The 25002-nt window shown below is 46.1% G+C and overlaps 4 protein-coding genes across 6 annotated transcripts; 2 read left to right on the top strand and 2 right to left on the bottom strand.

The window, feature by feature from the left end:
• Positions 1–106: 106 nt before the first annotated feature.
• hsdl2 (hydroxysteroid dehydrogenase like 2) lies at positions 107–5376 on the top strand. The gene is made up of 11 exons (XM_054757592.1): positions 107–251; positions 1680–1843; positions 3698–3796; positions 3853–3967; positions 4032–4135; positions 4195–4293; positions 4354–4548; positions 4625–4696; positions 4768–4914; positions 4970–5098; positions 5168–5376. Exons 1-11 carry the CDS (start codon positions 235–237, stop codon positions 5281–5283), a joined length of 1257 nt encoding a protein of 418 aa, XP_054613567.1. The 5' UTR covers positions 107–234; the 3' UTR covers positions 5284–5376.
• Positions 3590–10224, bottom strand: LOC129170246 (serine/threonine-protein phosphatase 2B catalytic subunit beta isoform-like). Of its 2 annotated transcripts, XM_054757589.1 has the most exons (14): positions 9712–10218; positions 9362–9559; positions 9166–9290; positions 8982–9093; positions 8766–8911; positions 8564–8703; positions 6805–6882; positions 6644–6738; positions 6445–6570; positions 6302–6379; positions 6144–6228; positions 5903–6000; positions 5752–5778; positions 3590–5677 (listed from the first exon to the last, which is right to left on the bottom strand). In XM_054757589.1, the coding sequence occupies exons 1-14, from the start codon at positions 9755–9757 to the stop codon at positions 5514–5516; spliced, it is 1518 nt and encodes a 505-aa protein (XP_054613564.1). In that variant the 5' UTR covers positions 9758–10218; the 3' UTR covers positions 3590–5513. The 2 variants fall into 2 exon arrangements, with proteins under 2 accessions (XP_054613564.1, XP_054613563.1); XM_054757588.1 differs by having other exon boundaries at positions 8982–9290; positions 9712–10224.
• Positions 10225–15795: 5571 nt separating this feature from the next.
• Positions 15796–17514, top strand: LOC129170249 (myosin light chain 5-like). 2 transcript variants are annotated; one of them, XM_054757594.1, is made up of 7 exons: positions 15796–16139; positions 16573–16680; positions 16747–16822; positions 16891–16995; positions 17049–17127; positions 17196–17244; positions 17314–17514. In XM_054757594.1, exons 1-7 carry the CDS (start codon positions 16137–16139, stop codon positions 17413–17415), a joined length of 522 nt encoding a protein of 173 aa, XP_054613569.1. In that variant the 5' UTR covers positions 15796–16136; the 3' UTR covers positions 17416–17514. The 2 variants fall into 2 exon arrangements, with proteins under 2 accessions (XP_054613569.1, XP_054613568.1); XM_054757593.1 differs by lacking the exon at positions 15796–16139 and having other exon boundaries at positions 16558–16680.
• Positions 17426–23787, bottom strand: hpse (heparanase). Its single transcript, XM_054757591.1, has 12 exons — positions 23291–23787; positions 23110–23222; positions 20716–20844; positions 20476–20649; positions 18960–19131; positions 18854–18901; positions 18695–18788; positions 18516–18622; positions 18342–18456; positions 18167–18285; positions 17964–18110; positions 17426–17886 (listed from the first exon to the last, which is right to left on the bottom strand). Exons 1-12 carry the CDS (start codon positions 23467–23469, stop codon positions 17724–17726), a joined length of 1560 nt encoding a protein of 519 aa, XP_054613566.1. The 5' UTR covers positions 23470–23787; the 3' UTR covers positions 17426–17723.
• Between the last annotated feature and the right edge of the window lie 1215 nt (positions 23788–25002).

Below are 25002 nucleotides of genomic sequence, written 5' to 3'. Positions count from 1 at the left end.
AGTGCAAAATAAGTGACGAAAAGCAAAAACGATACAAAATATTGTTTGTGGCCTACGTATCGATGCGATACAGATCCGGCCCTTGGTATCGACAGATATTTGAACCCGTCCGCCAGCCCCTGTCGCCGGAGGCGGGGCACCGGAAGTGGAGTATTTCGTAATATCCGCTTGCCTTCAGTAGGTGAAAGGTGGACGAAAAGACGAAACAAGTGTCCTTCTGTTCATCAAGGCGCGATGATTCCGAACACCGGGTGAGTCCAGACGTCGAAGCCGTCCTCATTCAGAACTCGACCAGGAGACAAACCTCGTCCAAACGGACGGATGAGCTGCCGAACCCAACATCCGCTGGGAGCAAAGTTAGCTTTGCTCTTTCGGCTTCGTCTCATCGGGTGGATTTCATTTCTTTTTACAATACAACTTACTAACACGCCGGCTGCACACAGAGCGATGAACACCAACATCATGGCAGCACGACATACACACGCCTACTACTACTACGACTACTACTAGCAAGTTAACACACAACACATATGCTACTATCACTACTATTACCACCACCACCACCACCCCTACTACCACGACTAGCAATTTAACACCCAACACATACGCTACTACTACTACTACTATTAGCAAGTTAACACCCAACACATATGCTACTACTATTACTGCTACTACTACAGCCGAATCGTGAATTAGGAGTGAATGCTTGATGCCGCCCCTGCAGACTAGAGTGGGAGACCCCTGGAGTAGTCATATTTTTGCATTTGTTCACGTCTACTTTGCGTGTCCCTTTCACGGTCAATGAGACACGTGACTCATGCACATCATTAGCACTCATGGGAAGTCATTCACTTATCACCCCTACTACCTAGCCCAATTTCACTGACTTACGGGTACTCAGCAAAGACTCGACTGTCACTGACTCATAGGCAGTCAACAAAGTTTCACTGACTCACGGGTAGTCAGCAAAGACTCGACTGTCACTGACTCATAGGCAGTCAACAAAGTTTCACTGACTCACGGGTAGTCAGCAAAGACTCGACTGTCACTGACTCATACGCACTCAACAAAGTTTCCCTGACTCACGGGTACTCAGCAAAGACTCGAATAAGTGTCACTGACTCATAGGCACTCAACAAAGTTTCACTGACTCACGGGTATTCAGCAAAGACTCGACTAAGTGTCACTGACTCATAGGCACTCAACAAAGTTTCACTGACTCACGGGTACTCAGCAAAGACTCGACTAAGTGTCACTGACTCATAGGCACTCAACAAAGTTTCACTGACTCACGGGTACTCAGTAAAGACTTGACTAAGTGTCACTGACTCATAGGCACTCAACAAAGTTTCACTGACTCACGGGTACTCAGTAAAGACTCGAGTTTGACTGAGTCGCGCTTGCAGTTTTGTGAGTTTGCGCACATGCGCTTTGTGGCGATTCAAGTTGCCTTGAGTGAATGACTCATAAGGAACCGAGTCAATAAAAGGAATCAAGTTTAAAATATCAACAGCAGCACAGTAAGTCCTTTCATAATAAAAGCATAGCATATGACAGAAATATAAAAAGCCAAATAATGGCTTGCAAGTATAACCCACGAAATACGCGACGTGTGTTATTACGTAATGTTTATTTAGCGTAGCATTGCTACTTAGCATGACAGCCACTTTGTTTGTCAGGAAGTTAGCCGGCTGCACGCTGTTCATCACGGGAGCTAGCCGTGGCATCGGTAAAGCCATCGCCTTGAAAGCCGCCAAAGATGGCGCCAACATCGTCATCGCTGCCAAGACCGTCCAACCTCACCCAAAACTACCCGGAACCATCTACACCGCTGCCCAAGAGGGTGAGTGCTAACATTTAACATGTTAGCTAACGTGTTTGTAGTGAGTGCTAACAAGTAACAGGTGCTAACTAGTTAGCATGTTGTAGCCAGTGCTAGTGTGGTCGCAAGTGCTAGTAGGCTAACATGTTATAGCGAGTGCAACACATCGTAGCAAATGCTAACAGGTTAGCATGTTGTAGTGAGGGTAACAGGCTAAAATGTTGTAGCAAGTGCTAACAGGCTAACACGTTGTAGCTGCTGCTAACAGGCCAACATGTTGTAGCAAGTGCCAACATGTTTAATGAGTGCTAGCAGGCTAGCATGTTGTAGCAAGTGCTAAGATGTTGTCACGAGTGCTAACATGTTGTAGTAATTGGTAATGTTGTAAGGTGTGCTAACAGGCTAGCATGTTGTAGCGAGCGCTAACATGTAGTAAGTGTTAAGAGGCTAACATGTCACAAGTGCTAATATGTTGTGGTGAGTGCGGGTTACATGGTTAGCATGCTGTAACAAGTGCTAACATGCTGTAAGGAGTGCTAACACGCTGTAGCAAGTGCTAACATGTACAGGGTCAGGCAAAATGATCTGACACATTTGTAGGTTAAATGAAAGGCAAATAAAGTAAAGAAACTAAAGTGTTTTTATTTTCGAAAAGTACAGTAGTACCTCACATAACGTAAACCTCCTTTAACGTAAATTCCACTGAACGTAAAGAATTTATGTAAAGTTTTTGCATTTTTATGGAAGAAGAAGAAGAAATTGCACATGTGTCAAACTCGTGCCCTGGGGGGCCGAGACGCTGCAGGTTTTCTCTCCAAGCAGTTTCTTCAGCAGGTGATTTAATTGATGAGCTCCTTCCCTCAAACTGAAGGTGTTGATCATTAAAATCACCTGCTTTAGTGACTGGCTGGAAAGAAAACCTGCAGTGTCTCGGCCCTCCATGGCACCAGTTTGACACCCCTGATGTAAAGCGTCAAGCCGTGCAAGTTTTTTTTTTTTTTTTCAATCAACTTTATTAATGCCTCAAGTCGGTGCAAGTTCAGACTAACACTTGGTGACGCCTTCTGACACTTCATGCTCTCATTGGCTGATTTTTGGGGCACCGCCTATGCTCTCATTTTATTGGCTGATTATCAGGGCACCGCCTACGCTCTCATGTCATTGGCTGATTTATATAGCAGTTTGTGTGAGAGACAGACTTCTCCCTTCAACCTCCTTCCTCTTTGTAGTCGTTTTGTTTTTCAGTTTTATTCATTTACAGTAATCTTATTTATTACCTTATTTTATATTGGAATGTTACTGTACTATGTTTATGCTAACGTTTTCTTATATTTTCCCACCATATTTGGTGGACTTTGAACGTTTTGAAGTCTTAAAGGGGTGAGTTTGGGAAGATCTTGGAACGGATTAGGCTATTTACATGTATTTTATGCTTCGTATAACATAAAATCCCTATAACATAAAGGTTCTTGGAACGGATTATTTACGTTGTAGGGGCGTCTACTGTACATATGCCATTCTGTTTCATGATGTTTTAAAAATGAAATCAGTCAAATGCGATCCAGTAGCTGTGAAGTTGGTAACCATAACAAGATGGATGGAACGCTCGTTGTGTTGCAGTTACAGATTCGTTTGTTTTGATAAACGTTTCCACAATGAAAGCGCGATGCTCACCAGTCCAATTCATGGCAGCAACTGAAACCAAAAACAACAAAGAAACAAATAAAAATTGCATTATATGTACTTTTCCAAAATAAAAACACTTTTTTGTTTCTTTACTTTATTTGCCTTTTATTGAACCCACAAATGTGTCACATCATTTAGCCTGACCCTGTACAAGTGCTAGGAGGCTAACATGTAGTGTTTGTCGTTCAGTGGAGCAGGTTGGCGGGAAAGCGTTGGCATGCGTGGTGGACATCCGAGACGAGCGACAAGTTGAAGCTGCTGTTCAGAAAGCAGTTGAGAAGTTTGGAGGTGAGTTTACTCCTTCAACGTGGTCATGATGATGATGATGATGATGGCGTTGTCAGGCATCGACATCCTGGTGAACAACGCCAGCGCCATCAACCTGACAGGAACCTTGGACACGCCCATGAAGAAGGTGGACCTCATGCTGGGAATCAACCTGAGAGGAACATACATGACGTATGACATCACGAGTGCTGAGACACCTCGTGGGCGTGGCCTAACAAGTGTGGGTGTGTCCTAGGTCCAAGCTGGTGATTCCTCACCTGCTGAAGGCTCCTTCTCCTCACATCCTCAACTTGTCTCCGCCCCTCAACCTCAACCCGGTCTGGTTCAAAAACCACACAGGTAACCATGGCAACAGCAAGGCAACCAATGCACCTGAGCGCTGACACCTGTCCCCGCAGCGTACACCATGGCCAAATACGGCATGTCCATGTGTGTCCTGGGCATGGCGGAGGAGTTCAGAGGTCAAATTGCTGTCAACGCCTTGTGGCCCAAAACTGGTTAGTAGCAAATGCTAACACGCTAGCTAGCGTAGACGAGCGTGTGTTTTGTCACCATAGCCATCCAGACGGCGGCCATGGACATGCTGGGTGGCGATGGCGTGGGCAAACAGTGCCGTAAGGTGGACATCATGGCGGATGCGGCCTACGCCGTGCTGTCCCGACCCAAGGACTTCACGGGTCACTTCCTGGTGGACGAGGATGTCCTCAGAGAGCGAGGTGTCTGCGACTTGGATCGGTACGCCGTGCAGCCAGGTGACGTGACGCTCCCTCACGCGTAGCCTTGCTCTCCATCACATGACCGCCGTGCCGCTCTCTGATCGCTCCACAGGTCACCCGCTTCTGCCCGACTTCTTCCTGGACGAAGCGCCTGATGTCCTCGTCCAGCAGATGGAGCAGCACGGTAAAAGCCTGCCGGTGTTGGCTCACACGTCCTAGCGCTGCCTCTGAGCACCGTGGCTGTCTTGTTGCCAGGGGCGACACTGACCTTCAAAGCGCCGTCATCCTCAGCGGCGCCCCCTTCAGGGGAGCCCATAGAAAACACATTTGAGGTCATCAGAGGTGTCCTGAGCGAGGACGTGGTGAAGTCCACGCAGGCCGTCTACCAGTTTGACCTTTCAGGTGAGATGGTCAGTCTTTACCAGGAAGGGCACGAGTCTGACGTGCGTGCGTGCAGGAGAACACGGCGGCGTGTGGTTTCTGGACCTGAAGAGCGGTTCAGGCGACGCAGGGCGGGGCCAGCCGGCCACCAAAGCCGATGTTGTCATGACGATGGACTCCGGAGACTTCAGCAAAATGTTTGCAGGTGAGAGCTGACAGATGCTAACGCCGCGTGCGCTAATGGCGCCTGTGCGCTAACGGCGCCTGTGTGCAGGGAAGCTGAAACCCACCATAGCGTTCATGTCGGGGAAGCTTCGCATCAAAGGCGACATGACGCTCGCCCTAAAGTTGGAGAAGATGATGAGTCGCATGAACAAGTCCAAGCTGTGATATCACTAAATAAAACATCCAACATGTGATATCATCAGTAGATAAATGTGATCCAAGATCTGATATTGCCACTAAATAAAAGCATTAAGGTTTTTTTTCTCTTTATTGATAAAGCCTTCTAAGCCCCGCCCCCGCCATCAGCCGTGCTACAAAAACAAGTGTGACTGGAGACGCGTCGCAGATAAGACATGCGACTCGCCGGCCGGCCGCTCGGTCAAGGCAGGGGGGCGCTAGACGTCGTCGGTGCCATTCTTGTCACCGCCAAGGGGGGGCGACGCCTGCCGCCACCGCTGCTCTGTGTCACGGCGAGGCGGCATCCTCTCGTTGATGCGGTCCAGTCCTCGTGCCTCCTCAAAGCTTTGGATCCTGTGCGGCGGCTTGAAGTCTTCCACGGCTGCCGGACACACGAGGAGCAGCATCAGCTTCACCGCCAGCGTGGCGCCACGCCTACGAGAGCACATGACTTACCTCGCGCTTCCTCCGCCTCCACGGTGGCTGCGTGACGTCGCCGTGTGGTAGAGCATGCGGCGACAGAGTTCGTGTCAATCACTGGCATGAGCTCCTCCCACTCCAGCATCACTTTAGCATGTTAGCACATTAGCGTGACGCAAACACTCACCGCTCTGCAGCGTGCGCCGTCCTCCCGCCAGCACGCCCAGCGGCAACGTGCCCGTGGGCGTTAACCCCTTCAGCTGCAGCACGCTCTCGTTCTCCTCCCTGCACGGAAACATTCTATCAAGTCTACTTCTACCCACCCGCCCATTCTATCAAGTCTACTTCTATCTACTGGTCCATTCTATCAGGTGTAGTTCTATGAAGATGATTGTATTGGTTCTATGTGCTATATTCTACGTGCTGACCTGAGCACAGAGAACACTCTTGCCATCTTCCCGATGGCACGGATCTTATTTCTGATGACTTCCTTTCTGACGGCGGGCGCTCCCCCTGCAACAGGAAGTGGGCGTGGTCTGACAGGCGTAGCAGAGGGCGGGTAAAGGTGAAGGGGTCAAGAGGTCACCTTCACACGTGTCGTCTCCCTCAGACATGAGCTCATCATCGGAGCAGATGTTCAGCACGTTGACCAGCATCTCCGTCACTACGAACACATGACATGTGTCGGGGGCGGGGCGGGGCGTGGCATGGGGGGTGTGTGGGTAGTACCTTTCTCGCCCACGAAGGGCAGCGACCACGTGAACACGTCCATGAAGTTGGGCAGCCAGTAGGGATGCGGCGAGCAGTTGAACTGGCGAATGTTCATCACGTTGTTCTCGTACTTCAACACGGCCGCTGGGGACGCACGCTCTTCATCATCATCACCACCATCATCATCATCATCACGGGGTGTTGCCACGGTGATTACCTTTGTTGTTGTACACGTCCAAGTAGTTTGGTGCAGAGAAGATGGTGATGAGAGACGGGAAGCCTGTGGTCTGACTCTTCCTGTACATGCGGTACCTGACACACACACACACACTTATACACACTCATCTTCATCATCTTCAGCATCAGCAGCCACCCCACCCTGCGTCCTGGGCCTCGTGTGCTCGTATGATCGACAGCAGGTTGTTGTTCATCAGGAAGTCACACACGGCTGCGTAGCTGCAACACAGACATTTGATTGACAGCTGCTTAAACCTCATTGGCCGCCCCCCAACCTTCAACACACACACGTACAGATGAATGAATGAATGATGATTCATGTGTGAAATATGAAGCCAACATGCTAGTAGGGTGAACAGCCTTGGGGGCTGCGTTCAAACACACAGCATCACTTTTCAATGCAGCAGACTGTACTTCCTTAGCCAGAGTTAGCTAGCGACACATAAGAACGTATTCTAAGCAGACTGTACTTCCTTCACTGATCTGTATTATATATCTGGATAGCTCATTGGCGATGACTTGTGAAGCCACACGGCCGCCATATTGCTACTCACAAGAAACACTTCTCAGGCAAGCTTTTGCATTCGTGGTGAACTTATTTTATTAATTTGAATTGGACACAAATTTTGCCTTAAGATGCCTGCATGTGCAGCTATTTACTGCACAAATCGCCAGTTCAAAGGCTGTGGACGAACATTTCACCTGTAAGTACGATTGAAATGTAGATTTATGATTGATCATTTCATTTTGTCCCAAAGGCAATGAGAATTGGAAGGGAAAAAGTACATTTAATATAGCCAAAAGATAGAGAATATCGTATCAAATGGTTTTTAAGGGACGAAGGTTGCGTTACTTGAAGGAATGGGAGAATCTCCCTGCTTTTTAATGTCAAATATAGATGTTCTGTTAGCCTCGTCATCTGCTTTGTACACTATGTACGCTGTGCCAATGTAGTCGACATGTGACTAGTAAGATGGCGTCTCTGTGTCTTCAGCGGCTTGCACGGGCGGGTGCGACGTATGAGCTATCCAGATATATAATACAGATCAGTGGACACACTTCATCCAGTTAGCATTTGCTAGCACACATTACCCATACACTAGAAATGGAAATGATGCAAAAGACGTCAAGGCAACATTAAAAAGCTTTCAGCAACGGAAACATTTTCCATGTCATCGTGACATAACAGTTTAAGAAGCGAGCGTATAGAAAAGACTCTTTCCTGTAGTGGAGTTCATGACGCCTAGCAAAGCGATCAGACACTACCTTTATTCTACTTGTACATGGCTAGCCGCTACACGTCAGCACCTAAGTTCTCCTGAGACAAGAGCATCTCACTTTAGCCATAATCACCTTCACACAGATGAAAGTTGCATCTCCGTGTATAGCTTGAAACGCCGCAGTGGGGTTGACTGATGTCATGTGACACCCACACCATCAACCCAAACTACCTTGGCCATCTACGGGGAGCTCATGATGGATGGAATGTTAGCGATGTGGACAGCGATATTTAAATCATACTTGAAATGTGCTATGGTTTAGCCAAGTATGCTAACTGTGGTGCTAGTTGTGTCTTGCTATGTGTACATATGCTAATGTTGGTATTGTTTAGCCAAGTATGCTAACTGTGGTGCTAGTTGTGTCTTGCTATGTGTACATATGCTAATGTTGGTATTCTTTAGCCAAGTATGCTAACTGTGGTGCTAGTTGTGTCTTGCTATGTGTACATATGCTCATATGGTCATACGTGTGTTTATTGGAGGACATTTAGCTGCAAATTCAGGCCAATTAGTCCCTCAACAGATAAAACCCACTTCATGAAGCTCATGGTAAATGTGTGATTAATCATGATTAATCACATGACAGCACTGATGTATACATATGGGTGGAGCTGCAGTACCTGTAGAAGTAGGAGCAGCCCCGGACGCTGTTGTGACTGAAGTGGTCCTGGTTCTTCTCTGAGCCGTAGTCCTCAGCCGGGTCTGACCACAGCAGGTCACACATGGGCCCAAACGCTGGCGGCTCCTTAAAGCGCTCCAGCTACACACACACACACCTTGTCAGCGAGGCTGAAAGGTCAAATGGCAGCGGAATAAGGAGACCTTGCGGATGTCATCCAGACATGTGACCTCCGGGCTCAGGCCGCCATGCAGGCACAGGAACTGATGGTTGAGGAGCGCTGCCAGCGGGAGGCAGTCGAAGGCCTCCATGCAGGCGTCGTACACGCCCTCAGAGTACTTGATTTTACCTGCGCACACGCACACACAGAGTGAAGGCGACACGTGCACGTACACGTGCGTGCGTGCAGGCGGACTCACACTCCTGCTTAAAGGTGAAGTACTCGGTGAGGTGGCGGCACTCGTGGTTCCCTCGCAGCAGGAAGAGCGTGTCGGGGTGGTTGATCTTCAGAGCCCACAGGAAGAGTACACACTGGCGGGACACACTCACATCCATGTCTCCGCCCCCCATGGTACATGACAGGAAGTGCGAGCAGGACCTTACCTCGATGCTGAAGTATCCTCGGTCCACGTAGTCGCCCAAGAACAGGTAGCGGGTGCTGCTGGGGGCCCCGCCCACCTCGAAAAGCTTCATCAGGTCAAAGAACTGGCCGTGCACGTCGCCACACACTACGTGCACACACACACCTTCCTGTCAGGCACATGCACGGCGCTGTCTGCGGACCACAGCGTAGTCGTACCTGTGACAGGTGCTTCCACCTCCAGCATGCATTTTTCCTGGCGAAGGATGGCGGCGCCCTCGTTGATGACGCGTAACGCCGCCTCTTCCGCCAGACGCCCCTCCTTCACCAGGTGAGCCTTGAGGACCTCCACGCACGGCCTGCCGTCCACGTACAAGTCGGCTACCGTCAGACGGTTCCCCGGAGGATAGGGAACGGCTGCACGTACACACGTGATGTGTCAATGACGTCACATCATGCGTGGGTTTAAGAGGGCAGCTTTAACAAGTTGATCTTCTCAGCAGCTTTGCTCGTTTCAAGACACGCGCGCACGCACGCACCATTTACGTGCGAAATAAACCAAGACTCACCTTTGATGGGCCGTTCGGTGGTGGACACTTTGTCTTTAGTGGACATCTTGTCTCCTGTTGGTCCACCAAAAAATTAACTCAATCCCAGGCTAGCTATGTGGCTAGCTGGACCAGTTAGCTAGCTACTTAGCTAGCTAGCCAGCTGTGCGTCCGCGCGCCTCGGACTAGTTGGACCCTTTGAGAACCAAACTGAGCAGAGTGTAGCGAGACAGGAGGTCAGGTGCACTGTGAGGGGATAGGGGGCACGGCCAAATGTAATCTATTACTTTCTCCTCGCAGAGTAGTACTGCTGGCTCAGGGGGGCGCCTTGACCAGCTTTCCCGCCCTGATCCATTAAATCAAGTTTCTTTCCCGCCCTGATCCATTTAGTCGCGTCCGTTTTTCCACCCCGATGAGCTCGGCTGCCGCGTCCTGATCCGATGTGTCGTCCTTCTGTCGGATTACAATAATCCACGCAAAACGGATTTCCTCCAGCAGGACTTCGGTGGGGGCTTGTGGGCAATGTAGTCCTCGTCCAACATGGCGGCGTGCGCAATTTTACTTCCGCCAGCCGCGGACGCCTTTTCTTCTTCTTTTAGTTTAATGGCGGGTTGCAACCATGACTTTAAAAGGTGCATACCGCCACCTTCTGTACCGGAGTATGTAACATGGGCCATATACATTGAACAGTATCTTACTTTATGCTAACTTAGATAATGAGGAGACTACTTATACTACTAATAATAATCCTAATAATAATACTTATAATAAAATATTCTAATACTTATCTATATTCTATTATATAATCCTGTGTCCTTCAAATATTCTATCACTGCCCTCTGTATATCTCTTACCCCCTCCCCACCTGTTCCTAAGATATCCTCAATGCTCCATTCCCTTCCTATCTTCTTAATTCTTTTCCTTAACGTTACACGTTCTTCCCTATATCTCTTGCAGTGTAGTAATATGTGTTCTACGTTCTCTATACTTTTACATTCCATACATACTTTTGATTTACATTTCCCTATCAAAAACATCTTGTCATTTAACCCGGTGTGATTGAACCTCATCCTAGTTAACACTATTTCCTCTTTTCTGTTTTTTCTCTTCACCCCTTGTGCACTGATAGATTTTTGTACTTTATAATACTTTCCCCTCATCCCACCTATTTTGCCATTTCTCCATCATTTGTTTTTTGATTATTGCCTTTACTTCGCCTTTACCAGCAGGTATATCTATAATTTCATTCCTTCTAATTCCCATTTTAGCCATTTTATCTGCCACCTCATTCCCCTCCACCCCTACATGTGCAGGCACCCAGCAAAATCTTATTTCTATTTTTAACATATGTAGTTGGAATAAGTTTTGATGTACGTATTTCTAATAATAAATCCTCTCCACTTGATTCCATATTTTTAATACTATATAATGCTGCCAGAGAGTCCACACAACGTACCACTCTATCTGCTTTTATTTCCTCTATCCATTGCAAGCCTATAATCATTGCCATCATGTCTGCTGTATAAACTGAGAGCTGGTCAGGTAATCTTTTAATGATGCTATAGTTCATTGTTGGTACATAGATTCCAATCCCCACCTTCCCTTCTTCGCTTTTTGATCCATCTGTAGAAATATCTAAGTAACCATAATATTTGTTTTTAATATGTTGACTTGTCTTATGTCCTTTTTCACTATCTTTCCATTTATTTTTTAACTCTGTTATATGTATATCTACTTCAGGTTTAGGAAATAGCCAGATAGGAATATTGCTTATGGGTGTAGAATTATTAATATGTATATTTTTTATGTTATATTTATCTATTTTATCTTTAATTACCCACCCAAAGCTATTACTTTTAGTTGTATTATACTCCCAACATTCCTCCATCACATCCTTGGCCAGATGTCCATGCCTACATCCTTTAAGTCTACTCCAGTATGTCAACATAAGTTGATCTCTTCTCAGGTCATACGCTACTTCTCCTAACTCAACCTGCATTGCTTTCATTGGTGTTGATATGATTGCACCTGTACTTATCCTAAATGCTTTGGGAATATTTCTTTCTATTTTCATTAAATGTGTTTTAGCTGCAGCTCCATTTACAAAACTTCCATAATCTATATTTGCTCTCATCAAAGCTCTATATATATATATTAGTGACTGTTTATCTGCTCCCCACTCCTTACCTGTAACAGCTCTCATTAAGTTTATTATCCTCTTACATTTATCTTCTACCTTTTCCACATGGGTCTTCCATGTGCCTTTCTGATCTAGCCACATACCAAGATATTTCAAATGATCTACTTTTATCATGTTTTGTCCATACAGCATCAGGTTCTGATTTTTTATGCCTTTTTTCCTGGTAATCGTCATGTAACATGTTTTATTGGGTGATAGCTTAAATCCCCAGTCATATGACCATTGTTCTATCTTCTTTATTGCTTCCTTCATTTTACTTGTCACATTTATAGAATCTCGTCCCCTTGCCCAAATCACTCCATCATCTGCGTGTAGGGCCGACCCAATCCTTCTATCCAGATTCATGAATATATCATTTATCATTACGTTAAACAAAACTGGACTAATTACACTCCCTTGTGGTATACCATTTGCTATACCGTATTCTTCTGACATCTCTGATCCTATTTTTAGTTTGAATTTTCTGTCCGATATGAAATCAAGGACCCAGTTATAGAACCTACCTCTAATTCCCATCCTATTCATCTTAATCAATAAACCCTCCCGCCACATGGAATCATAAGCCTTTTCAATATCAAAGAATACAATATTCATCAACTCTTTCATTTTAAAGGTTTTCTCTATTTCATTACTTACTCTAACTACAGCATCCATTGTTGATCGTCCTTTTCTAAACCCACACTGATAAGTTGCAAGTAACTCTCGACTTTCAAGGAAGTAGTTAAGTCTTCTGACTAGAACTTCCTCCATCCATTTGCATAGATGTGATGTTAGAGCAACAGGTCGATAATTCACAGGGTGTTTTGGATCCTTACCGGGTTTATTAAATGGTAAAATTAATGCACTTTTCCATTGCTTTGGTGTTTTCCCTTCTTCCCATATTTTGTTAAATAAATATAATATTTTTCCCAACATATCTTCTGGTAAGTTCTGGAACATAATATAACTCAATTGGTCTTCTCCTGTTGCAGTATCTTTACTTTTATTTAATACTATTAGCAATTCATTGATATTAATTTCAGCATCCATCACACTCTCCTCACTATCCTGTTTTAGTAACACATCCCTATTCTTTTTTATCATCCTCTCCTTCCCTCGTCTATGATTTTCATCCAGATGGTCTCCACTGTGCACCCCCGCAAGCTTTTTCCCCAGCACATTTGCTTTTTCTTTATCCGTCCCAGCCATTGTTCCATTATCTTCTAATATAGGTATTTTAGTAAACACGTTTTTCCCACTCATCTTCTTCAACATTGACCATACATCTCCTATCTTGATTTGCCTTCCTATGGCAGAGCAATAATCCCTCCATGCGTTTTGTTTACTGTTTTTAATTACTCTTCGGGCTATAGCTTTTTTCCTCTGATAATTTATTACATTTTCTTGGCTGAGGTTCTTCCTTAACCTTCTTAATGCGCAATTTCTTTCTTTTCCAGCTGCTGTGCACTTTTCATTCCACCATGGAACCATTTTCCTTTCCCCTCCAATTGACTTCCACGGTATACTTTTCATTGCTGCCTCTATGATCTTATTTGTCATCTTAACTGTGCATTCCTCTATGCCACCTTCCATTGGTATTGAATTTGCTGCTTTGCTACATTCCTCCCTGAATTTTCCCCAATCCGCTTTTGAAAAGCACCACTTTTTATGTCTGGGTCTTTCTTTGATATCTACTTCTGCGTTTATTGTACAACTTCTGGGGAAATGATCACTTCCTATACTTGTGGTTTCATGTACTTACCATTCACAGGAACTTGCCAAGCTATGTGAGACCAGAGTTAAGTCAATGCATGACATTCTATTTGACCGTATATCTATTCTTGTTCCATTTCCCTTGTTTAAGCAGACTAACTGTCTGATATCCATGAGTTCTTCTACTACTATTCCATTGTGATCTGTTTGCTTACTTCCCCATCAACTATTATGTGCATTAAAGTCCCCACACCAGATCTCTCTACCACCATGCCTCCTTATTATCTTCTCCATTGTTTCAACATCTAATAGTTTACAGGGGTTATATATATTAATCATGATTATATTTGTATTTGCTTGATGTATTTCAATAATCACACATTCTATTTCATTTAATGTTGTTATTCTATTATATATTATTCCATCCCTCACTAATGTTGCACACCCTCCCCCTTGCTTTTCTTTTCTATGGAATGGCACTGATTCATAGCCATGCAACACATCATCCAGCTGTGGTCTAAGCCACGTTTCTTGCACACATATAATATCAGGTCTTTTCCTACTTTCTGTTATATATTTCTTAAGTTCTTGTCCATTTGCTATTAAACTTCTTGCATTCCATTGTAGGATGTGGAGTACCATTGTGATTTTAATTACCGTTCTGAGGTCCTGCATCATTATGTATAGTCAACATACTATGTATTTCTTCTGCTTTCAGGTGTTTGATGTTTAAATATTGTTCTGCCGCTTCCACAACCGTTTTGATCCTGTCACTTTTCCTTTCCTGCCTCGTGGCCACATTGATGACTTTACATATAAAAGCTACAAAGTTCTTTTTCCTTACAATTAATGTTTCTTCTTCTGTCCCACTCTTATGGTTACATTTCTGTTGGGGAGCATTCCATTCTGATTGAGATCTTCTATGGTCTGTTCTCTGAGGAAGTCCTACTGCTTGTCCTGTCTGGTCTATATGAGTTTCCTGATTGTCTACTGGTTTATTTTGCTTAATTACACACATACCTATATTCTTTACTGCTTCAGCATATGATACCTTGTTTTCTCTTTTGTATTTTTGCACTTCTTTGGCATGTCTTTGCACTTCACAGCCACCATATGCGGCACTATGTTCTCCTCCACAGTTGCAACATCTTAGTTTAGCATCGCTAGCACACTTCCCATAGTCATGTTCTCCACCACACTTTGCACACCTTTGCCTCCACTGACATTGCTGTGCCGTGTGTCCCATTCTCTGACATTTATAGCATCTTAGTGGTTGAGGGATGTACCCCCTCACCCTAAAATTCATACATCCTATACGTATGTCTGTCGGTATTGTCTTTTCAAATACAAGTAATACAGACAAACTGTCACTTTTTACTCCTCCTCTGCTGGTTTGGAGTCGTCTAGCTTCTGTTATTTTGCCACCTCTTATTTCTCTCTTCACCTCATCCATGGACATTTCCATCGGTACGTTTGATATAACTCCTCTTATTACTGCTGCCTCTCCTGGTATGTGTACTTTTATTTCTCCTCCATCAAGGTACTTCAATCTCATAATGTTTTCTTGCTGTTTTTTATTTGCTGTCGATATTAGTATTCTTCTGTTATTGAGCATTTTGGCGTATTTAACTTTCCCTATTTCTTTTTCAATTGCTTTAGTCAGATGAACTGGGTGAAAATGTCCTTTATCTTTGCTCATTGCAATAATAACTTTGTATTCTTCATCTGACTCTTCTTTGCCATCTGTTTTAGCTCCTATTTTTTTCTGTTTGTGTTCCATCATGATCTTTTCCGCTGCTTGCTTCTGACCATGACTGTTTCCTTGCTATTTTAACCTGTGTGTACTCCATCTCCTCTGCCCCTTCGTCGCTAACATCATCTGAGCTACAGCCCATTGTTACACTCACGGTACAGTTTGGTTGCACTCGCACTTCAGCTCCCTCCGCTCCACCGCCACCAGCTCTTCGTGTCTCTTTTGGTTTGTTGCAGGTCGTGGCGCACCGGTCTCGTCGTACCGGGCCCATATAGGCCGTCGGCCGAGACCTATGCAGTCCACTTCCCACAACCCACCTCCAGTCCAGATATCAAATCTCTCAACTGTATATTCAATACTTATTGTATTCCTTATCTCGCACTTTTCACGCTTCAATTTTGGCGCCTCGAGCATTCGACAGTCACTTCCGCTTCACAAACGACCTCTTCCGACCAAGCCTCTCACGGTCGCCGCGGACGCCTTTTGTGAGAGGGCGTGGCTTAAACCAAGCCGTCTCATCCGTTTCCTGGAGCACCGCCTACAGGCCTTGGCATCGGCTGGTCGTGGGTGTCACGTGATGCTTGACACCACCCCAAAGCAAGGGGTCAAAGGTGACGTTGTGGCCTCCAGAGAAGTGATGTTTTTTTTTAAGTCAGGCCCATTTAAGGACGTTTTGTGTGGACAGAGACGTCCCGACAGACACAGCTATCATCACATGACACGTGCATGCTTGCAACTGCTCTATTTAAACGCTGCGTGGGGGGGGGCGTCCACACACCCCTGTGGAGACATTGAGAAGACATGGTACGTTCTTCTTCATTTTTAATATGTTGTTGTGTTGCGTTACAGCACAGGTGTCTGTGATTAGCACACACTTCCTTTATTGTCAAAATAAAACTTTATTGCTGTGATGTATCACTAATGTTTAGCTTTATATCTTTATTATCCCTTGGTTTATTGTAAAATAAAACATTACTTTATTATCCCTTGGTTTATTGTAAAATAAAACGTTATTCCTGTGATGTATCGCTAATGTTTAGCCATAACACAAAGCTAAGATGATAGCTTAGCATAAATGAGCGCACGTGAGATTGCTTTTAGCATCTTTCATTTCCAAAATCTACCAAAGTTCATTTTGATGTTTGCGACTGACACTGAAATGTTTGGACGCTCCTGATTCCAAAATGGCGTCCGTGTGTGTGCTAGTTAGTCAGTCAGCGTCATGTCATCCTTTCAGGCCAGCAGGAAGACCAAGAAGAAAGAAGGCGGAGCCAAACGGGCCCAGCGTGCGTCGTCCAACGTGTTCTCCATGTTTGAGCAGACGCAGATCCAAGAGTTCAAAGAAGTAAGGTGACCTTCACCTTCTGTCTGCGTCCTCGTTCTGTCCTCACGCATGCTTTGTCTTCATCAGGCTTTCACCCTCATGGACCAGAACCGAGATGGATTCATCGATAAGGAGGACCTGAAGGACACGTACGCCTCTCTGGGTGTGTACTCGGACGCCGCCACATTAGCGTGTTAGCAGTCAGTGCTAAGGTTAGCTTGTGCTGCTCAGGCAAAGTGAACGTGAAGGACCAGGAAGTGGAGGAGATGCTGAGAGAAGCTAGCGGCCCCATCAACTTCACCATGTTTCTCACCCTGTTTGGAGGAAAACTTCACGGTGAGAGAGAAAGCGTGCTGCTGTTTCCATGGCAATGACCTTTGCTCTGCTAGGCACCGACCCAGAAGACACCATCCTGAACGCCTTCAGAATGTTCGACACCGAGGCCAAAGGTTTCATCCACAAAGACGAGTGAGCGCTCACTTCCTGTTCACGTTTCACCACGTGCACTTTTTTATTTTCATCTTTTTTTCTTTCAGGCTGGAAAAATTATTGACAACACAAGCTGACAAGTTCACGCAGGAGGAGGTAACTGCTATGATTGGTTGTGATCGCTCGCCTTCATCAGCATGTAAGTCAGTGACTTGTTGTGTTCAGGTCAGGCAGATGTTCGAGTCGTCCAACATCGACTCGTCAGGAAACTTGGACTACAAGTCTTTGTGTTACATCATCACTCATGGCGAGGAGCGGGAAGACTAAAGAAGGAACGCCTGGTGGATCTTTTTATTCTTTTATGCCTCTTGTTGCAGAATAACCAATAAAAGATGTCACCTTGTTGCTTGGCAGAATAAGCCATCAAAAATGTCTCCCTCTTGTTGTTAAACTAACAATGTCTCCTTGTTGCTAGGCAGAATAAACAATAAAAAATGTCTCCTTGTTGCTAGGCAGAATAATAAAAAGATGTCTCCTTGTTGCTAGGCAGAATAGAGAATGAAAACCAAACTGAATTAGAGAAATGCTTCACAGCCAGTCTGGGAGGTCACGTGACTGCAAAGACGAGGTTGCGGTCACGAGGTGCAGGCGTGGTGTCGTGCGTCTGTGAAGACGAAAAAGGCCAGAGAGAAAGCAGGAAGTGGAAGGTGTTCTGCAGCTGGCAGCCGACTGCCTCTGAGAGGCGGGAGGGTTCCGCCCTCTGCCATCTTGAGAAGGTCGCCATTCAGCATCACGGACCTTCAGGACAACACACGGGTGCCTCGTCAGCTGCCAACCAAGAACGAAAGAAAATGGCAGAGCCTCCACCCGCTCACCTGGACAGGAGGCCGTCCTCGCCTTCTCGCTCCGACTGAAGCACGAAGGCGTCCACGGCGCTTGCTGCCAGCCACGTTGGTACGGCAACCTTGGCGGCCACCTTGCTGAGGTTCATGGCGAGGAGCGTGAGTGCGCCCCTGGCGTACCTGTGAAGAAGACTTCCTATGTGAAGCACCGTGGGACAGGTTGAAAGGTCACGTACCTGCGAATGGAGGCGCAATGCAGGTAGAGGCGCACGCGTGCGGTCGACTTGGTGAAGATGGCTGCACTCAAGACGCCACGTCCAACCAGAGTCTTGTGCAGGAGCGTCAGCCAGTAGTCCTGAAGGACACACACGCTCAGAGGGGAGGTTAAAGGTCAGCGAGAGGGTGACTCACCGGAAGAGGGTCCAGGTTGTCGTCCAGCAGGTGGTACGTTCCCGAACCCACCAAGACCTGCCTCATCACCACGGCCACGCCCAGTTTGGCTGCCAGTCCTAATTTGTCCAACCACCTGAGCACCGTGTGACGTCTTAATGAGCGCTAACGCCATCACACTAACATGTCACTCACATAAAGCCCGCTGCAAACGTGTCCGACAGGCCCGCAGCCCCGCCCCCGTAGGCGGAACTCGTCTCTCCCAGCCACACCGGCTTCCCCGGAGACACGCGCCTCACTTCCTGTGCACGCAGGAAGACACCGTGTCAACACGGCTGGCGACACGCACACACGTGACCAACGCAGCGACTGACTTTCATGATGACTTTGGTCTGCAGCGCCAGAGAGTCCAGAACTTTTGGGTCCAGGAAGTCATCCAGCGACGTGTCTCTGCCGTTGACGTAGTAACTACGGAGACAAACATCGTCTTTGTGTCCACCGTGTGTCATGTGACCCCACACCAGCGCACTCACTGGTGCCATGTGCACGAGTCCACAGCGTCCGCTCCACTCCTCAGGAACCTGAAGGACACGAGTCGGTCAAACGTTGGAAGACAACTCGTCGGGGAAGTCCACTCACCCGTCCAACAAGTCGGTGGCGCGGCGGCGAGGCTGACCCACATCGGGCCCGTACAGCCCGGCGCGGCGGTACCATGGTGACTGGGACATCATCTCTCGGAGACGACTGAAATCCTGACCCAGCTGGAAGCCGTCCACGCGAAGCCCCGCCTTCTTCTCAAAGCTGTTTGGTTCTGAAGGTCAAATGTTGGTTTTGCAAGGTCATGCGCATGCACCAAAGAACCTGTCAAATCATAAATCCTGTCGACATAAGGACAGTACTACACTGACAAAGTACTGTGTGTACATCGTGTGTTCAGGACACAGCTGACATCTGCTAGCTCACGTTTGGCAGAAGACACGCTTGGAGACAAAGACCTGCCAACATGTCCTCCTGCTAGCATGCTTTACCACCACCAAGGCATGTTCAGCTAATGAAAGAAACGGCAATTTACACTTCAAGTCCTTGAGTAGAAATGCTGCCTCCACACTTCAAATGTTGTAGTAGAAAATGTACACCAACGTTTAACACACCCTGGAAAAGCACATTGTGCTTTTATGGAAGAAAGTGAACACAAACACACGTAAGTCATGTTCCCTTCCTGCCTGGGGCGGGACCTCATTCCCAACCACCCTTGTCCCACTGAGAACCACGGCCTGGGATTTGGAGGTGCTGAGTCTCATCCCAGAAGCTTCACACTCGAATGCAAACCCCCCCAGTAAAGGCTGAAGGTCACAGCCCCATGAGGCCATCAGGACCACATCGTCTGCAAATAGCAGAGACCAGATCCTAAGGCCCCCGAACTGGACCCCCTGATGCCTTGGCGGCACCTAGGAATTGTGTCCATAGAAATGATGAACAGAAGGGGTGACAACGGGCAGCCTTGGCGGAGGCCAACGTTCACCAGAGACAGGCTGGACTTCCTGCTGGCAATGCCAACCAGGCTCCTGCTCCAGTTCTACAAGGACCCAATGGCACGTAGTAGCGCCACCAATCCCGTACTTCTGGAGCACCCCCACAGGACACCGCGAGGGACACGGTCCAATGTCTTTTCCAAGTCCACAAAGCACATGTAGACCGGTTGGGCAAACTCCCAAGTACCCTCCAGTACCCTACGAAAACCACATTGCACCTCCTGTAGCCGAGGTTGGACTAACGGTGGTACCCTTCTCTCCAGCACCCTGGAATAGACTTACCCAGGGAGGCTGAGGAGTGTGACCCCCCCACAGTTGGAACACCCTTCTTGAAAAGGGTACTGCTCCCCCCTTGTTCTGATCATGTGATATCTACAGTGTCTCTATGGCGGTTGGTTGCCGTGTAGTTGAAGCTAATAGGATGCTAACAGAAGGATGTGATGTGATGGAGAAAGGGAGGGTCTTAATAAGACGTGTTGTACACTGACCAGAAAATGCATGCCAACCGAGGCTAATGGTGGCGTACATTAAGCTAGGCATACGCTAACTGTACGGCAAATCCTGGTCGGTTGGGTACCAGGGTACTGAGGGTGCTAAAGGATGTGAAAGAAGAAAAGGCGTACCGTTGCCGAGCTCCCAGGACATACGGTAGCGTTTGGCCTCGCAGTAGCGCAGCAGTGAGCGAGCGTTGCTGCTGTTCCACGTGTTGTCGGCGTTCCTGAGCAGCGCGTTCAGTCCAAAGATGAGATCCAAGCCGGAACTGTTGGCGAAGGAGTGCAGGATGTCCAGCGTCACCTCTGCAACACACCAGCGAAGCGACACAGGCGGCGCTCGCACAGGAAGTGACGGCCAAGCTGGCGTACCTGTGAACTTGATCTGAGGGAATTTCCCGCTCACGTCCTGCCTGGCCAGCAGCTTTTCTTGTTTCCGCCACTGCCTCTTCAAATGCTCCTCCCACCACCACGGAAGCTCCGCCCAGTTGTGTTGTGGCGCTGGAACACAAGCGAGGTCGGCCTTCATGTCATACCTTTGACCTTTGACCTACCTTTGTGTCCTAACAGATGCCAGCTCACGCAGCTGTGCCCTACGCTCCCCGAAGCCTGAAGAGCTGCGCTGGACAGTCAGTTAGCACAATGGCTAGCGCTGCACCGTGTATCTCTCACTTGGTGGCAACCTCACCATGTACACCACTCTTACACACGTGTACTACACACGTGTACTACGTAATGTACACATACACATATAAGTACATACCGTACATGTAAGTACACAGAGTATCTGTAGAGTACATGTAAGTACATAGAGTGTGTGTAGAGTACATGTAAGTACATAGAGTATGTGTAGAGTACATATAAGTACATAGAGTGTGTGTAGAGTACATGTAAGTACATAGAGTGTGTGTAGAGTACATATAAGTACATAGAGTGTGTGTAGAGTACATGTAAGTACATAGAGTGTGTGTAGAGTACATATAAGTACATAGAGTGTGTGTAAAGTACATAGAGTGTGTGTAGAGTACATATAAGTACAAAGTGTGTGTAGAGTACATGTAAGTACATAGAGTATGTGTAGAGTACATATAAGTACATAGAGTGTGTGTAGAGTACATGTAAGTACATAGAGTATGTGTAGAGTACATATAAGTACATAGAGTGTGTGTAGAGTACATATAAGTACATAGAGTGTGTGTAGAGTACATATAAGTACAAAGTGTGTGTAGAGTACATATAAGTACATAGTGTGTGTAGAGTACATGTAAGTACATAGAGTATGTGTAGAGTACATATAAGTACATAGTGTGTGTAGAGTACATGTAAGTACATAGAGTATGTGTAGAGTACATATAAGTACATAGAGTGTGTGTAGAGTACATATAAGTACATAGTGTGTGTAGAGTACATGTAAGTACATAGAGTGTGTGTAGAGTACATGTAAGTACATAGAGTGTGTGTAGAGTACATATAAGTACATAGTGTGTGTAGAGTACATGTAAGTACATAGAGTGTGTGTAGAGTACATATAAGTACATAGAGTGTGTGTAGAGTACATATAAGTACATAGAGTGTGTGTAGAGTACATATAAGTACATAGTGTGTGTAGAGTACATGTAAGTACATAGAGTGTGTGTAGAGTACATGTAAGTACATAGAGTATGTGTAGAGTACATATAAGTACATAGAGTGTGTGTAGAGTACATGTAAGTACATAGAGTGTGTGTAGAGTACATATAAGTACAAAGTGTGTGTAGAGTACATGTAAGTACATAGAGTGTGTGTAGAGTACATGTAAGTACATAGAGTATGTGTAGAGTACATATAAGTACATAGAGTGTGTGTAGAGTACATGTAAGTACATAGAGTATGTGTAGAGTACATGTAAGTACATAGAGTGTGTGTAGAGTACATATAAGTACAAAGTGTGTGTAGAGTACATATAAGTACATAGTGTGTGTAGAGTACATGTAAGTACATAGAGTATGTGTAGAGTACATATAAGTACATAGAGTGTGTGTAGAGTACATGTAAGTACATAGAGTGTGTGTAGAGTACATGTAAGTACATAGAGTATGTGTAGAGTACATGTAAGTACATAGGGTGTGTGTAGAGTACATATAAGTACATAGAGTGTGTGTAGAGTACATATAAGTACAAAGTGTGTGTAGAGTACATATAAGTACATAGTGTGTGTAGAGTACATGTAAGTACATAGAGTATGTGTAGAGTACATATAAGTACATAGAGTGTGTGTAGAGTACATATAAGTACAAAGTGTGTGTAGAGTACATGTAAGTACATAGAGTATGTGTAGAGTACATATAAGTACATAGAGTGTGTGTAGAGTACATATAAGTACAAAGTGTGTGTAGAGTACATATAAGTACATAGAGTGTGTGTAGAGTACATATAAGTACAAAGTGTGTGTAGAGTACATGTAAGTACATAGAGTATGTGTAGAGTACATATAAGTACATAGAGTGTGTGTAGAGTACATATAAGTACAAAGAGTGTGTGTAGAGTACATATAAGTACATAGAGTGTGTGTAGAGTACATATAAGTACATAGTGTGTGTAGAGTACATATAAGTACATAGTGTGTGTAGAGTACATGTAAGTACATAGAGTGTGTGTAGAGTACATATAAGTACAAAAAGTGTGTGTAGAGTACATATAAGTACTATGTAGAGTACATCCATGAAACATGAGAAGCTAGCTGTCCAACGTAAGCCACGCCTACTTGAGGTGATTCATGGTTCTGACCAGCCAATCCAAGGTTCTGCTGAGGGTTGAACTCCATGAAGTCCTGACGGGTTCCTCCGAACCTCAGGTAGGCGGGGGCCAAGGCTTTCGCCAGAGTGCGAACTTTCGGAGAGCTGTCGTGGCAAATACGTTCATCGTCATCACGTGAGCGCGGGGGAGGAGGGGTGAAAGGTCACCTCACCTGAGCAGGTACATGAAGCGCTCGTCCTGCGCGAGGCTGGCGTCGATGGTGACGGACACGAAGCGGGGGTCCACGCAGTGCACGACCTCTCGCGCACGTGGCTCGGTTGCGCGGGTCCGGCTCGTGAGCGCGCACAGCACACCCAACGCCAGAAACAGCCGCGACCTCTCAGCCGCCATGTTTACTTCCGGCTTTCTAGTTTTTGTCTGCGGCTTTGCTGTGTTGGCACGCCTTCAAACTGTAGCCACGCCCATCTACTCGTCATGCTGACGTCACTCAATAAATACTCCTCCTTTGAGCCCCATTTATTCATTCATCCGTTTTCTACTAGTGGGGGTATGCTTGAGCCTATCCCAGCTGGCCTTGGCAGACTTATTTCATATGTACTTGTTATGTAATAGACATGTACATGTGTTAGACATACATGTATATGTTAGACATATACAGACACTTTCCAAAAACTTTGAATATCATGGAAAAGTTGTTTAATTTCCATAATTCCATTCAAAAAGTAAAACTTTCATAGATTATAGATTCAGGGCCCACAATTTAAACGATTTCAAGTGTTTATTTATTTTTACGTAATTTGGGCTTCCAGCTCATAAAACCCACGAAAACAGGAATTCAAAAAATTAGAATACTGTGAAGAAATCACCATTTACTTCTCAGTTTTTGCAGGAAAAAAAAGAAAGAAATTAGGATCAAATCAATCAAAATATGGTACTTTCAAAACGATATGACAATCTTCAATACTTGGTTGGGAATCCCTTTGCCTTAATCACTGCCTCGATGCCACGTGGCATTGAAGCAATCAGCCTGTGGCATTGCCTGGGAGTTATGGAAGCCCAGATTTCCTTGATGCTTGCTGTCAGCTCTTCTTTGTTGTTGGGTCTGGTGCCCCTCATGTTCCTCTTGAGAATACCCCATAGATTCTCAATGGGATTTAGGTCCGGTGAGTTGGCTGGCCAGTCAAGCACTGTGATGGCATGGGCATCAAACCAGGTTTTGGTGCTTCTGGCGGTATGGGCAGGGGCCAGGTCTCGCTGGAAGATGAAATCTGCATCTCCATACAGATCCTCTAAAACATTCTGGTAGACTGTTGCGGTGACCTTGGATTTAAGAAAGCAGAGTTTACCAACACCTGCACCGGCCATTGCACCCCAAATCATGACGGACTGTGGATATTTCACACTGGACCTCAGGCAGCTTGGGTTCTGTTCCTCACCCGCCTTCCTCCAAACCCTTGGACCTTGATTCCCAAATGAAAGGCACACTTTACTTTCATCGGAAAAGAGGACCTTGGACCACTGGCCAACAGTCCAGTCCTTCTTCTCCTTGGCCCAGTGGAGACGCTTCCTACGTTGGCTCAGGTTCAGAAGTGCCTTGACCCGAGAAACCCGACAGTTGTAGCCCATCTCCCAGATGCGTCTGAATGTGGTGGTTTTTGAAGCTGTGACTCCCGCCTCATTCCACTCTTTCTGGATCTCTGCCAGATTCTTGAATCTTCCCTGTTTGATAATCCGCTGAAGCCCACGGTCATCTCTTTTGCTGGTGCATCTTCTCCTGCCACATTTTGCCCTTCCTCTAGACTTTCCATTGATATGCTTGGACACAGCACTCTGTGAACAACCAGCCTCCTTAGCTATGAACTTTTGTGGCTTACCCATCCTATGGAGGGTATCAATGATGGTCTTCTGGCCAGTTGTCATGTC

This window comes from Dunckerocampus dactyliophorus, chromosome 17, assembly GCF_027744805.1.
Source record: "Dunckerocampus dactyliophorus isolate RoL2022-P2 chromosome 17, RoL_Ddac_1.1, whole genome shotgun sequence".
Taxonomy (NCBI): Eukaryota; Metazoa; Chordata; class Actinopteri; order Syngnathiformes; family Syngnathidae; genus Dunckerocampus; species Dunckerocampus dactyliophorus.
This window is presented reverse-complemented; position numbering and strand designations above follow the sequence as displayed.